Genomic DNA, 12054 nt, shown 5'->3' on the forward strand with positions numbered 1-12054 from the left:
AAATATGAAATTATACTTTCTCTGATAAGAACTTCTGAAATTACAATTCCACACCTTTTAAAAAATTCCCTATTTATAACTATACTCCTGCCGTTTAGAGGTAATCGTTTATGAATTCAATTTTAGTTATATTAATAATAATGTACACAAAATGCTAAATAAGAGTAAAATTAAAAAAAAAAAAATTCCCCACGTTAGCATTTTTTGTTGTAATCCTAACGAAAAGGGTATAATTGTAAACAAAGGATATTTTAAGGGGATGCAACTATAATTTTGATTTTTTTTCTAAAATAAAGTGTAATACTGTATTTCTGGAGGGGCCTAATCGGAAGTAATCCTAAGTTTGAATTAAATATTTGTCTAATACAGTAAATATCATAAGAATAATAATCAAATTTACACATGGAAACATGTATTTATTACTTTTCCATTCCGCCTCCCTACTCAAATCAAGAATCTTCAATTTTTCCTCTCCGCATGCGAACTCAACAACGTAGGAATGAGACAGAGTCATCGACGTACCAATCAATGAACCTTCTTTTGTTCTTCTTCATGCCCCTCAACTGTATTTTCCTCTCTATTTCTCCGCCTGTTTTGTTTTTTATTCCCTTTTCCATCTATTTTATGATCCAAACACACATTCCATTCCTAGTGTTTTTCCTGCCTATTTTCTACTTTGAAACCTCGGCATGGACGGATCTGATCCCCATTCCTCTCAATCTCAGAAAACAGTTTCCAACATGGATTTCCTGGGACCAGACCTGACAGAACTAATTCTTGCTCGTCTCCCCATTCCCTCCGTTATCCAGGCCTCAGCTGTCTGCAAACTCTGGAATTCTATCATTAACTCCAATTCGTTCAAAACCCGGGCATCAGATTCCAGGAGACCGCCCTGGTTCTTCCTCTGCGGGCAAAATAAGAGTTTTCTGAGCAGGAATCAAGCATTCGCATTCGACCCTGAATCTGATTCTTGGATCAAACTCCCTATGATAACCCTTCTGTCCAAGGACTCGTTAGCTGCCTCCAATGGCTTCTTCTTCTCCACCTGCCCTGGAAAATTCAGTTTCAAACCAGGTTTCAACGGCTTGTGGCGCCAAACTAGCACTCCCATATTTTCCAGGAGCAGTTCCCTGATTGGTGCATACATCGTCCCACACTGCTCAAAACCAGCCAGGTTTGTTGTTGTTGGAGGCATCAAGTCGGTTGACGCCCTGGCAGATGTAGTGGGCTGTTTGGCTGTGGAGATTTACAATCCTCACCATGATTCCTGGGAACTCTGTTCCCCTCTGCCAGAAATTTTCAGGCCTGGAAACTCGTCCAAACTGTTATGCTCAGCTCTGTTCAGAGGAAAATTCTACGTTCTAAGTATTTGTTCAAGTTTTATTGCATCTTTCGACTTGGAAAAACGTTTCTGGAGCAACGTTCAGACGCTCAGGCCTCCAGGGACGTTGTTTTCATACTTAATTTCCTGTCAGGATATGCTAGTTTTAGCTGGACTATGCAGCATTAACGGCGACCTGGAATTCAATTTATGGAGGATTGATGAGAAAACACTGGAATTCAGTGAGATTGGGATCATGCCTCCTGTTCTTCTCTCCATGTTCATTGACAGTGATGATAATCTGAAATTTACAAGCTTGAAATGCATGGGTTCGGGCAATTTCATCTATGTGTTCAAAGAAGAACGTCCCTGGGATTGCCCTGTATGTGTTTGTGAGTTCAGTAAATCAGGGAAATGCATCTGGAGAAGAGTTCCCAGTTTGCCAGAAGCTAGAAATGAATTCGAGGAAGTTATCAGCTTCTGCTCCAATGTTTCTATACTGGACATTCTTGGAAGTGGAAGTGACTGATTTCATTCAAATCTTTTGCTTCCTTTCTTGAATTTTCTTCTCAGAAGTAACTGAAATTCCTGTTGCGACGTGGAACTTTCTACCTTATTTCTGAAGTTGTCCATGTAAATCCAAGCTGGAATGGAAATAGTTCAATTCTCTTTCAGGGTCAAGGGTTTTGTCAGGAAATATATGAAGATTCTTGATGTAATAATTCCTGCTCAAACTTGGAAATATACAACATTCTAGAATGAAAGATTCTGCGTAGTTTTAACAGAAAATGCAGCCATCTTTACGACAGGAGAACAATTTTTAGGCACAAGAATTATTACCTCGTTCAATACTATTGTTAGTATGATATTCTAGAAGAGTGATTGGTGATTGAAATGATGTTAAGTTTGAGTAATTTGGAATTGGAGAATAAGGTGAGATTGGAAGATGTTGGCCTGACGAGCAAAAGAGGGGCAAGAAGACCATCAAGACTTGGAGTGCTGTAGAAAGATAGTTACTAGTGTATTGCTTAGTTTTTCTCTTTACACCTTTTCCATCATCCATCCACCTATTTGTACTATTTGTCCACCTATTTGTACTATTTGGTGGAAGGTTCTTGAACATGAACTTACTCAAGAAGCCATAGCTCTCTAGAAGACTTATTAAATTCTTTAGCAGTTCTCCTCTACTCAAATATCTAAGATACTTTTTGATGTAAAATAATGGCCCATGACCCTTATATGGTAGCCTTTGATCTCTCACAACCGGTCCACCCCACTTGGCCCATGGTCCGATCCATCCACCCGATCCATGGCCCAACTTAGGTACCCGTCCTATTAATACCTAACCCTAACCCTAATCCCTCATTTCAACCGTCCCCTTTCCCTCTCAAATCTCTTCTTCTTCCTCTCTCTCTCTCCTTCTGGCCTTAAAATCCTTCACCCACCGTCTCTTTTCTTCTGCCACTTTAATGCTTTGCCTCTATAAAAGGTTTTCTTGGCCCCTGGCCATTTCTAATGGCTGAAAATCTTCTATGTCTTCTTCTTCATCTCATTCTTTGAAATACTCCCAAGTTTTATGTGAATTGAGAAATACCTAAGTGGTGGGTCTGTGTGACCAAGGTAGTCTGATTGTTGGTTGTTGTGAGTAACCGTGAGAAAAAGGTTGTCAGCCTCTTTGTGGCCGTGGGCTTCTATCCTATTGGATCTGACTCTCTAATCCTTATATATATTTTATTCTGTGATTATTGTTCTTAGATATGAAATTAGTTTAAAAATCTGTATTATTTAATAAATTGTTAGCTTTTAAATTAATGAGAACAAAATAAAGGAAAGTGAAGAATCTTATAAAATAGTCAATATTTGTAATTCACATTAAAATAAATTAACATGTATTATTATTGCAATTGAAAATTCATAATTCAATTTTAGAAAGACTCATGGAGAAAATGATTGCACAACTATTCATCTTATATTCTGTTTCGAGAAATACGAAATTTTTAATACTTTACAAGCTTTCCATATTATATTGTATTACAAATTGTATTAGAATTATTGCCATTTTATTATTATCTGAAATTTTAAATCTTATAAATATTAAATATAAAAAAATGAATATCATCGTTAATTTTCAACCCATTAATTCAAATTATAATTGAACCTAACCTAACCCCTCCATTTACCACCTCTGCGAAACACATTACTTTGAGTAAATATAAGATCACAATGTGAAGGCATCAAAAACTATAAAAACAACTACTATATGAATAGCTCCATCTCAAATGATCACACAACGTCCTAACCACAAGCTCCTTGCCTTGTTATTCTCCGGTGGTGGGGGCCTTGAGGAAGACCACTTGGGACAATTTTTTTTCTCTTGTTTTGTATTTTATTTTATTTGTTTTGAGTGTTTGGGAAATTAAATAAATAAAAAAAGTTTAAAATTTTAAAATTGCTAATTTGAAAAAGAAAAATATAATTTACTCATTTGCAATATCACAATAGGGTTGCTTGCATTTTTTCGGAAAAGAGTGAATAGCAATTTATCCTCCTGTGATATTGAAAATGTGCACATTACCCCCTATAAACAAAGTAGCAATTTACCCCTATATTTTTTAAAATAAAGCAATTTACCTTTTTATATAGAAAGGTGAATTGCTTCATTTTAGAAATCATAGAGGGGTAAATTGTTGTATTTTAAAAAATATAGGAAGGTAAATCACTATTTATTTTTCTATAAGGGGGTAATTTATTCATTTGTAATATCACAATTGAAAATGCTATTATATTATCAACACTACATATTCCAAATTATCATTCGTTAATTTATACCACTTTAATCCCATCACACAAAATAAACAAGACCTAATAGTCGTATGCTCATAGGAAAAAAATATATTTTAGTCCTATAAGTTATGAGGATAACAATTTTTATCATATTTAAATCAAAATTCGCAGTTTACTCCTAAAATTTATGACAATTTTAATTAGTTTGGATTAATTTGTGAGAAATTTCATACCATGAATAGTATCAACGCCTGAATTGAAATCGCATTCTTTGATAAATCTACATGTGATACAGGACAACATGGTCCTAATTACTACCACGAGTGCGTCCAGGTTCATTAAAGGTAGGTAAAATTGCAATAAAGGAGAAGACTGTCGCGGTCCACATGCCACCTAAATTCCAGTAACAGATAATTACAATAAATAAAACAAATTATCCACATCAAATATTATTATATATTATTTTTTATTTTGAATTATGTATTAATCCATCATAATTATTTTTTTTTTCTATCATGCGATTGCTTAAACTCATTTAAAAAGAATAAATAATTCAATCAATATTTGTTAGCCCAATTGATAATAACGAATAGTCTCTAGTCAAATTATTGCTAAATTAATTTTCATAGTTAAAAAATACAAATTTATAGTGAATATCAATTAATTACGGCTGCGCAACGGCTATTACTCGTTATTTTTGTAAGCAAGATTAAAATATTTTTTATTAGCTAAGTATTTTAATTATAGGTAAAACTATAATGAATATTGAATAACTGTTGTCAAAATTTATCTAAAATCATGATAGATAATACTTATCGCATTGATTTTATTTGATTGTGGTAAATAAATATTAATTTATTACAATTTTTAAGTCGAAGTGATTTATGTATATATAATAATTAATCATTTTTGTAGTGAATTTCGATCGTATTTCAATGGTAAGTAATCAGTAGAAGTACATACAGAATACGTATGGTCCTAAAAACACGTCCCGACTTACGAGGGAGATCGATGTGATATATGTATATGTAATAACTAATCATTTTTGTAGTGAATTTCGATCGTATTTCAATGGTAAGTAATCAGTAGAAGTACATACAGAATACGTATGGTCCTAAAAACACGTCCCGACTTACGAGGGAGATTGAAACTGAAGTCATCCCAACATTTTGTAACAAATAATAATAAAGTTTAGGAGTAAGGGGGAGAAAAAAAAAACAGGACAGAAAAATAAATGGAAAATTGTGGTAATAATTAAATGGGCTCAAAATTAAATAAGTTTAAAGAATTAAATATTTTCTATAATGTCCAAATATAGAAATTACAAAATTGAGTCTTGTAATGTGGATTTTTACTAATATATGAATTCTGAGATTATATAATTTGAATATGAATTTTTTTAAAAAATTTAATTATTTTATCAAATTATTATATATATAATTTAAAAAATTAATTATATATTTAATGATGCGGTGCGATTTTTGATGATTTTTTTTAAGCTCGTAAAAAATAATTCGATTTGATTTGGGCGGTTTTAATTTCTTTTTTATTACCCCTAATAACAACGAACTTAGTGAATTTTGAATAATAGAGATATATTTGTTAACTAAAAACAACATTACGAGTATTAAGTGTAATTCTCAAACTACATAAAATTAACGTAAGAAAATAATCGGTATAATTATCCCTAAAATTTAAAAGAAACATACATACGTACGTACGTAGGTATACATACATGTCTGGTATATAGGTGGGGTCGGTGAACTTTAGTACACAAGAGTGAGAGTGAGAGTCAATTAACTTAACAGTAATGTAAACGTTAATTAATGTGAAATTGCTTTTACTAACTCACAAACTACAAATTAATTAATACTTTATGTTAAACAAAATTTAATTTTACGCCACCCCAAAAGTCCCAAGCTTGAATGCATATGTAGAGTGTAGAGGTAGAAACTCACACGTGGCAGACCTGTCTGGCTCTAGCCTTGACGAGATTACACAAGAATGAACCTGGACGTCCCAGAGTCCACATTCATTTCTTCCTCCATAATTGAGTGCACGCCCCTACATATAAAAATGAAAAGTGGGTCTGCCTGATTTTCTCCATCAGCATCTGCTCTGCAAGAATCTAGCCGTTTCGCTGATTAAGCTGCTTAATTGTATTTCAAGAAGGGGGCTGTTTGAGCAGAAACAAGAGAGTCGTAGTGCCTTGTTTGGAAGTGCAAAATTAGATTGAATGGAAAGTGGATTGATGAAGAAGAAAGAGAAGGATCTGTTTCATGTGATTCACAAAGTTCCTTCTGGTGATGGGCCTTATGTCCGAGCCAAACATGCCCAGGTTGGTTCTTTTTTCTTACAGTTTTTTCCTCAACTCATGTGTTCAATATTGCTTTAAATACGTAAGAATAAGTGATTTCAAACCAATGGAGTCTTGTTTGGTTTTCAATTTCCGCCTTTTTCTTTCTTTGACATACTTAATGTTCAAATTAAACCTGTTTTAGGGTTCATGTGTTTGGACTAATTAGTCCATTGTGTGTGTGTGTGTGTGTGTATGCCATGTTTGGCTGTTTATAGACTATTTGTGGTAAATTTTGAGTTCTTAATAAGTATAGAAGATGTATTATTACTGCTGCAGTACTAAGTAATGTTCAATTATAGTTTTATTTATGAGTTAAGAGTTCACCCATATAATATATATATATAGTCTCAAGTTTATATATTCTCAAAGATGTTAGTTTTTATGTTCATGAAATAACACATATGGGTTTGTTTTAATTATGAAAATATGATGTCCTAAAGTCCCTAACATAACAGTACAGTGGAAAATGTAAGTTGGGAAAGACATGTGCAAGTGTTTGATTTACTGTGGAAGAATTAAGTGCAAAAACATTTCTTGATTACAAAGTTTTTAGAGAGTATTTGGGACTTAATTACATAGTATTTTTCAATCCTTAATCAAGAAACATCTCTAGAGTTGAATTGATGGAACAACCTAGTATCTGTCCATGAATCTGATGGATTTTGTGTGCCTATGTAATAATGCAACTAATTATATACATATATATATATGTGCTGTTCGTGTATGATTTATCATTACATATGCATCAGGTAGTTCGTAACACAGTACTAGCTAGCTATTAAGAAGCATCGTTATTCGGGTCTAATTAACGCCTTGTCTTATATATTTCCTATGTATTGTTCAATACTCGGACTCAGCTTGTTCAGAAGGATCCAGAGACAGCAATAGTATGGTTCTGGAAAGCTATAAACGCAGGAGATAGAGTCGACAGCGCCCTCAAAGACATGGCCGTGGTTATGAAGCAACTCGACAGAGCCGAAGAAGCCATTGAAGCGATCAAGTCGTTTCGAGGACTTTGCCCCAGAACCTCCCAAGAATCACTTGATAACGTTCTCATCGACTTGTACAAGGTATAAAAACATATATATGTGTGTTCGTTTCTTGTTCCCTCCTGTGATGGAGACTTGCTATATATGACACATAATTTTGATCATTGTAGAAATGTGGAAAAGTTGAGGAACAAATAGTGCTGCTAAAGCACAAGCTCAAACAGATATATTTAGGCGAGGCTTTCAACGGGAAGCCCACGAAAACTGCGCGTTCTCATGGAAAGAAGTTTCAGGTTTCGATCAAACAGGAAACGTCAAGAATACTCGTAAGTGATCAAGAATTGCATTAATCGGCGTTGATGATTAGTTCACTTGCCTCAAACTTTTACTGATTATAGTGGTACAGCTAGTAATGGACATAAGTGATGATTATCTCTCAGGGAAACCTGGCGTGGGCTTATATGCAGAAATCCAATTTCATGGCAGCAGAAGTCGTGTACCGTAAAGCTCAGATGATCGACCAGGATGCCAACAAGGCCCTGAACCTGTGCCATTGCCTAATCAAACAGGCCCGATACGACGAGGCCAGTATGGTTCTTGACGATGTGTTGCAACACAAGCTTCCGGGTTCTGATGACTACAAATCAAGAAACCGGGCCGAGGAATTGTCGTTGGAACTGGAAGCCAAGCGGCCCGGCAACAGCACGTTGCTGACGGATCTTCCAGGCCTGAGCTTTGAAGACGATTTCGTGGAAGCCCTGGAACGTGTGATGAATGAGTGGGCACCTACTAGATCAAGAAGGCTACCAATTTTTGAAGAAATCTCTCAGTTTAGAGATCAGTTGGCCTGTTGATCATTTCATTCGTTTTTACATGTGTGCAATTAGATTCTATATAGTGTTTTGGAGAGGAAATTTCATACAGATGAGATGTACTTGAAAATGGCAGCAGCATGAGTGTATATTTGTATACGATGAGTTGGGATGTTAGGCAGCGTTTTGTTTTCATTTTTATGTAGATTCTTGTGTGTGATTTTTAAATTATTGATAGTGTCAAAATAAATGTATTTTTTTTTAATTTAGATCTAAAATAAATGTAATAAAACAAAAATGTTCTTAATGGTCATATTCCTAAAATAACCTTACGTTTTGCTGGCTCTGCCACAAATTGACTGGAAAAATAATTAACCAATATAATGGGGTTATTTTTATTTTACTCCCAGTATTTACAATTGATTTTCGTCCAAATCTGTTTTTTTATTTTTCAATCTCAAATTACCAACAATTTTAAACTAAAAAAATTTAAATTCAATTAAAAACACAGTGACTAAAATTAAAATAACCAAAGAGAATAAAGTGTGCTCTTCCTTTTCGTGAAATCCACCAAAAGAATAATTGTCCCAAAAATGAATATCCCATGAATTTTTAGTTGAAAAGAATCTCCCTTGAAATTTTATGTATATCTAAAAAATAAATTAAAATATGTGATGCATATTTCATTTTTACTTTTAAAGAAATAAAAACCGCTGTTAATTATTAAATAGTCTATTCATGCGTTTTACTCTCCAAAGTTAAGTTTATCGTAATTTTGTCGTTATGTCGTGTGGGCTTGCTCCTAACAATTTTGACTTTTGTATTTGAGTTTGATTTTTGATATGCAGAATTTTTTTATATAAATTAGATTCAATTGGACTGAATTAACTACGGAGCAAGTTTGATACATTTGTAATGTGATTGATTATTTTTTTTGAATTATATATAATTTATAAAATACGTATTTGTTATTATAATTAATTTAGATTTGATGTTAAAATTTGTTGAATATGCAGCATCCTTTATATTAAACAAGAAAAAAGGAAGGTAGGTAAAAAGTGGAAGGAAGAAAGAAAGAGAAAAGTCTGACTTTTTCACTTTTCTTTTTCCTGGAAATGCGACGCCCACTTCCTGTCCACCCTGACTGCGCAGTGCTGGCTGGTCTTTTCTTGAACCACCACGCAGCCACACCTACGTTCATCATTTATAGTTGTCGATGTTCCCGATGCTCGAATTCCTCACCTGTTTGCTGAATTTAACAGTTTCTTTGGAGTGAGACCGTCCTTTCTCTTGTTTATCTGAATTGGGAATTGGGCCTCTCCCAATTTCTTGACTCTCAAACGAAAGAACGAAAAGGTGAGAAGATTGCAGTCTCAATGGCAGGTAAGGAGCCGTTGGTGATCACCGGTAAAGATGAGATGAGGCGGTGGTCAAGGTCGGCTAGAGCGAAAGGCAAGACGATTGGCCTTGTTCCCACAATGGGATACCTCCATGAAGGCCATCTTTCTCTAATCCAAGAATCCCACAACCACGCAGATCTCACTGTTGTATCAATCTATGTGAATCCAGGCCAGTTCTCCCCCAACGAGGACCTCTCCACTTACCCTTCAGATTTTCTCGGTGATGTTGAGAAATTGAAGAGCGTTCCTGGAGGTGTAGATGTTGTTTTCCACCCAAGAAATTTGTACGAATATGGGCAAAATGATGGTATGAAACAAGGTGAAAATGGGTTGAAGAGAAAAGAAGGAAAGGTGGTGTCTTGCTTGGAAAATAGTGGGGCGGGGCATGAGACATGGATCAGAGTTGAAAGGTTGGAGAAGGGATTGTGTGGGAAGAGTAGGCCTGTTTTCTTTAGAGGGGTTGCCACTATCGTTACCAAGTTGTTTAATATTGTTGAGCCTGATGTTGCTGTGTTTGGCAAGAAGGATTATCAGCAATGGAAGATCATAGAAAGAATGGTAAGGATTTCTTCCATGAACCTGCTTTTAGGAATTACAGTGGTTGATTTTATGGATTCTATATTTTCACTTTCCATGCTTTAGAGCGTTTGCTCATCTTTCCTGCCTAATCCTCATCCAACAATCATTGATTGATTTGATGATGAAAAAAGATTGTGGAAAAATGTCTTGCATAATGTCATGAACACATTCCACAGTATGAATAGTATGATGAGAAGTTGTGTCAATGAACAAGTTAGTTTGAAGTACTAGACCACCTTGGATTTATCTTTGATCTTGTCTGAATGCCTGTGTTTTCAGGTCCGAGATCTTGACTTTGGCATTAGAGTGATCGGTGGGGATTTAGTACGGGACCCTGATGGCCTCGCAAAGAGTTCACGTAATGTGCACCTATCACCAGAGGAAAGGGTGAAGGTATCTCTCATTGCTTCCAATTAATTCACTGTTTTGGAATATTGAAAATGCAGATAGATGTTTTTTCTGGTTATAATTCGATTTCATATTGAATACCACTAAAAAGAACTTCTCCCTCATGATAGATGTTAAAGAGCAATCAAAAATGATGCAATAAATTCACAAGCATTTAGATTTACCATTCTTGTTAGGCGTCTTTCTACAATTGGAGAAAGTAACCCCAATATCTGAATGCACTCATCCAAATCTCGAAAGTGTATTAGTAAACCCCTAACTTTGTTTGACAAAATTAAAATGTTCCTTTTGTATTTTGCAGGCGTTGTCAATAAGCAAGTCGTTGTTCAATGCTAAACTTGCAGCAGAAACGGGTAAGGTAAATTGCAAGGAGTTGAGGGATTCTGTTATCAGGGCCATACACGAAGCTGGTGGGAAAGTCGATTATGCAGAGGTGAGGCAGATAAGAGTTTTCTTCTCTTTCTATCAGTATGTTTGAACTGCCTAACCAACAATCGTAGTGCTTCCTGAGGAGTTAGAATCCTGACATTTGCATTCTCATTGTTTCTTCATGCCAAGCAGATTGTAGATCAAGAAAGCCTGGAAACGCTGGAAGAGATTAAGCGTCCCGTTGTGTTTTGTGTTGCTGCATTGTTTGGAAATATCAGGCTTCTTGACAACATGGAAATCAACGTTTAGAACAGACAAGTGTACCCGATGAAATGGCCTAGAACAGGTACAAGAATCCATGTGGCTGAAGTGAGAAGCAATGCCGCGTTCAGCTTTGTAGTATCTACACTCTCAACCTCTCTCTTTATTTATTCTTTCCGCGATCAATACTCCGAAAACTATAACGTCCCTGCATATAGCAGAACACGAGCTCCGACCTTTTGTACCGAATTGGGTTTCTTCTATATTAATACACGTGTTGAGAACTTACCATTTTAGTAAATTGTTGTTTAGCAGAAGTGATATTGAGATTTTATATGTGTAGGTAGTTTGGATGAGATTTTGCAGGACTCTGGTGATCCCATGTCCCACACATACACATTCAATACTGTTATTGCTTCTCTGTTCTGTCTCTGGTTGTTGCTGCATATGCGCATCGACAAAGTTTATTATTGCATGGACCTACATAAACCATATAAATTGGCCATACACTTGTGCTTCATAATTGCGGCGCAAACTGACACTGAACAAGTGCGCAGAAAATACTATTATTATTACACTTATTGCGATCTGTTTGGTATGAGCAACAACTTTTTAAACCGTGTTTCTCAGGTCCAAGATTTAAGGGTGTTGATTTAGATAGAGATATATATATATATATATTCTAAAACATGATTACAAAAGATAATTGCATAAATTTCTGTTAAATTATAGTAAATGTAATATATATCAAATACAGAACCATAGAGGCTTC

General features: G+C 35.1%; 3 protein-coding genes across 3 annotated transcripts; all 3 read left to right on the forward strand.

Moving 5' to 3' along the window:
- On the forward strand, positions 358-3125 carry LOC105163597 (F-box/kelch-repeat protein At3g24760). The gene has a single exon (XM_011082010.2). It carries the CDS (start codon positions 690-692, stop codon positions 1848-1850), a length of 1161 nt encoding a protein of 386 aa, XP_011080312.1. The 5' UTR covers positions 358-689; the 3' UTR covers positions 1851-3125.
- Positions 6195-8548, forward strand: LOC105163506 (protein SULFUR DEFICIENCY-INDUCED 1). Its single transcript, XM_011081873.2, has 4 exons — positions 6195-6443; positions 7322-7534; positions 7624-7779; positions 7894-8548. Exons 1-4 carry the CDS (start codon positions 6342-6344, stop codon positions 8305-8307), a joined length of 885 nt encoding a protein of 294 aa, XP_011080175.1. The 5' UTR covers positions 6195-6341; the 3' UTR covers positions 8308-8548.
- On the forward strand, positions 9379-11708 carry LOC105163508 (pantoate--beta-alanine ligase). Its single transcript, XM_011081874.2, has 4 exons — positions 9379-10223; positions 10524-10637; positions 10954-11085; positions 11214-11708. Exons 1-4 carry the CDS (start codon positions 9642-9644, stop codon positions 11328-11330), a joined length of 945 nt encoding a protein of 314 aa, XP_011080176.1. The 5' UTR covers positions 9379-9641; the 3' UTR covers positions 11331-11708.

This window comes from Sesamum indicum, linkage group LG6 (assembly GCF_000512975.1).
Source record: "Sesamum indicum cultivar Zhongzhi No. 13 linkage group LG6, S_indicum_v1.0, whole genome shotgun sequence".
Taxonomy (NCBI): domain Eukaryota; kingdom Viridiplantae; phylum Streptophyta; class Magnoliopsida; order Lamiales; family Pedaliaceae; genus Sesamum; species Sesamum indicum.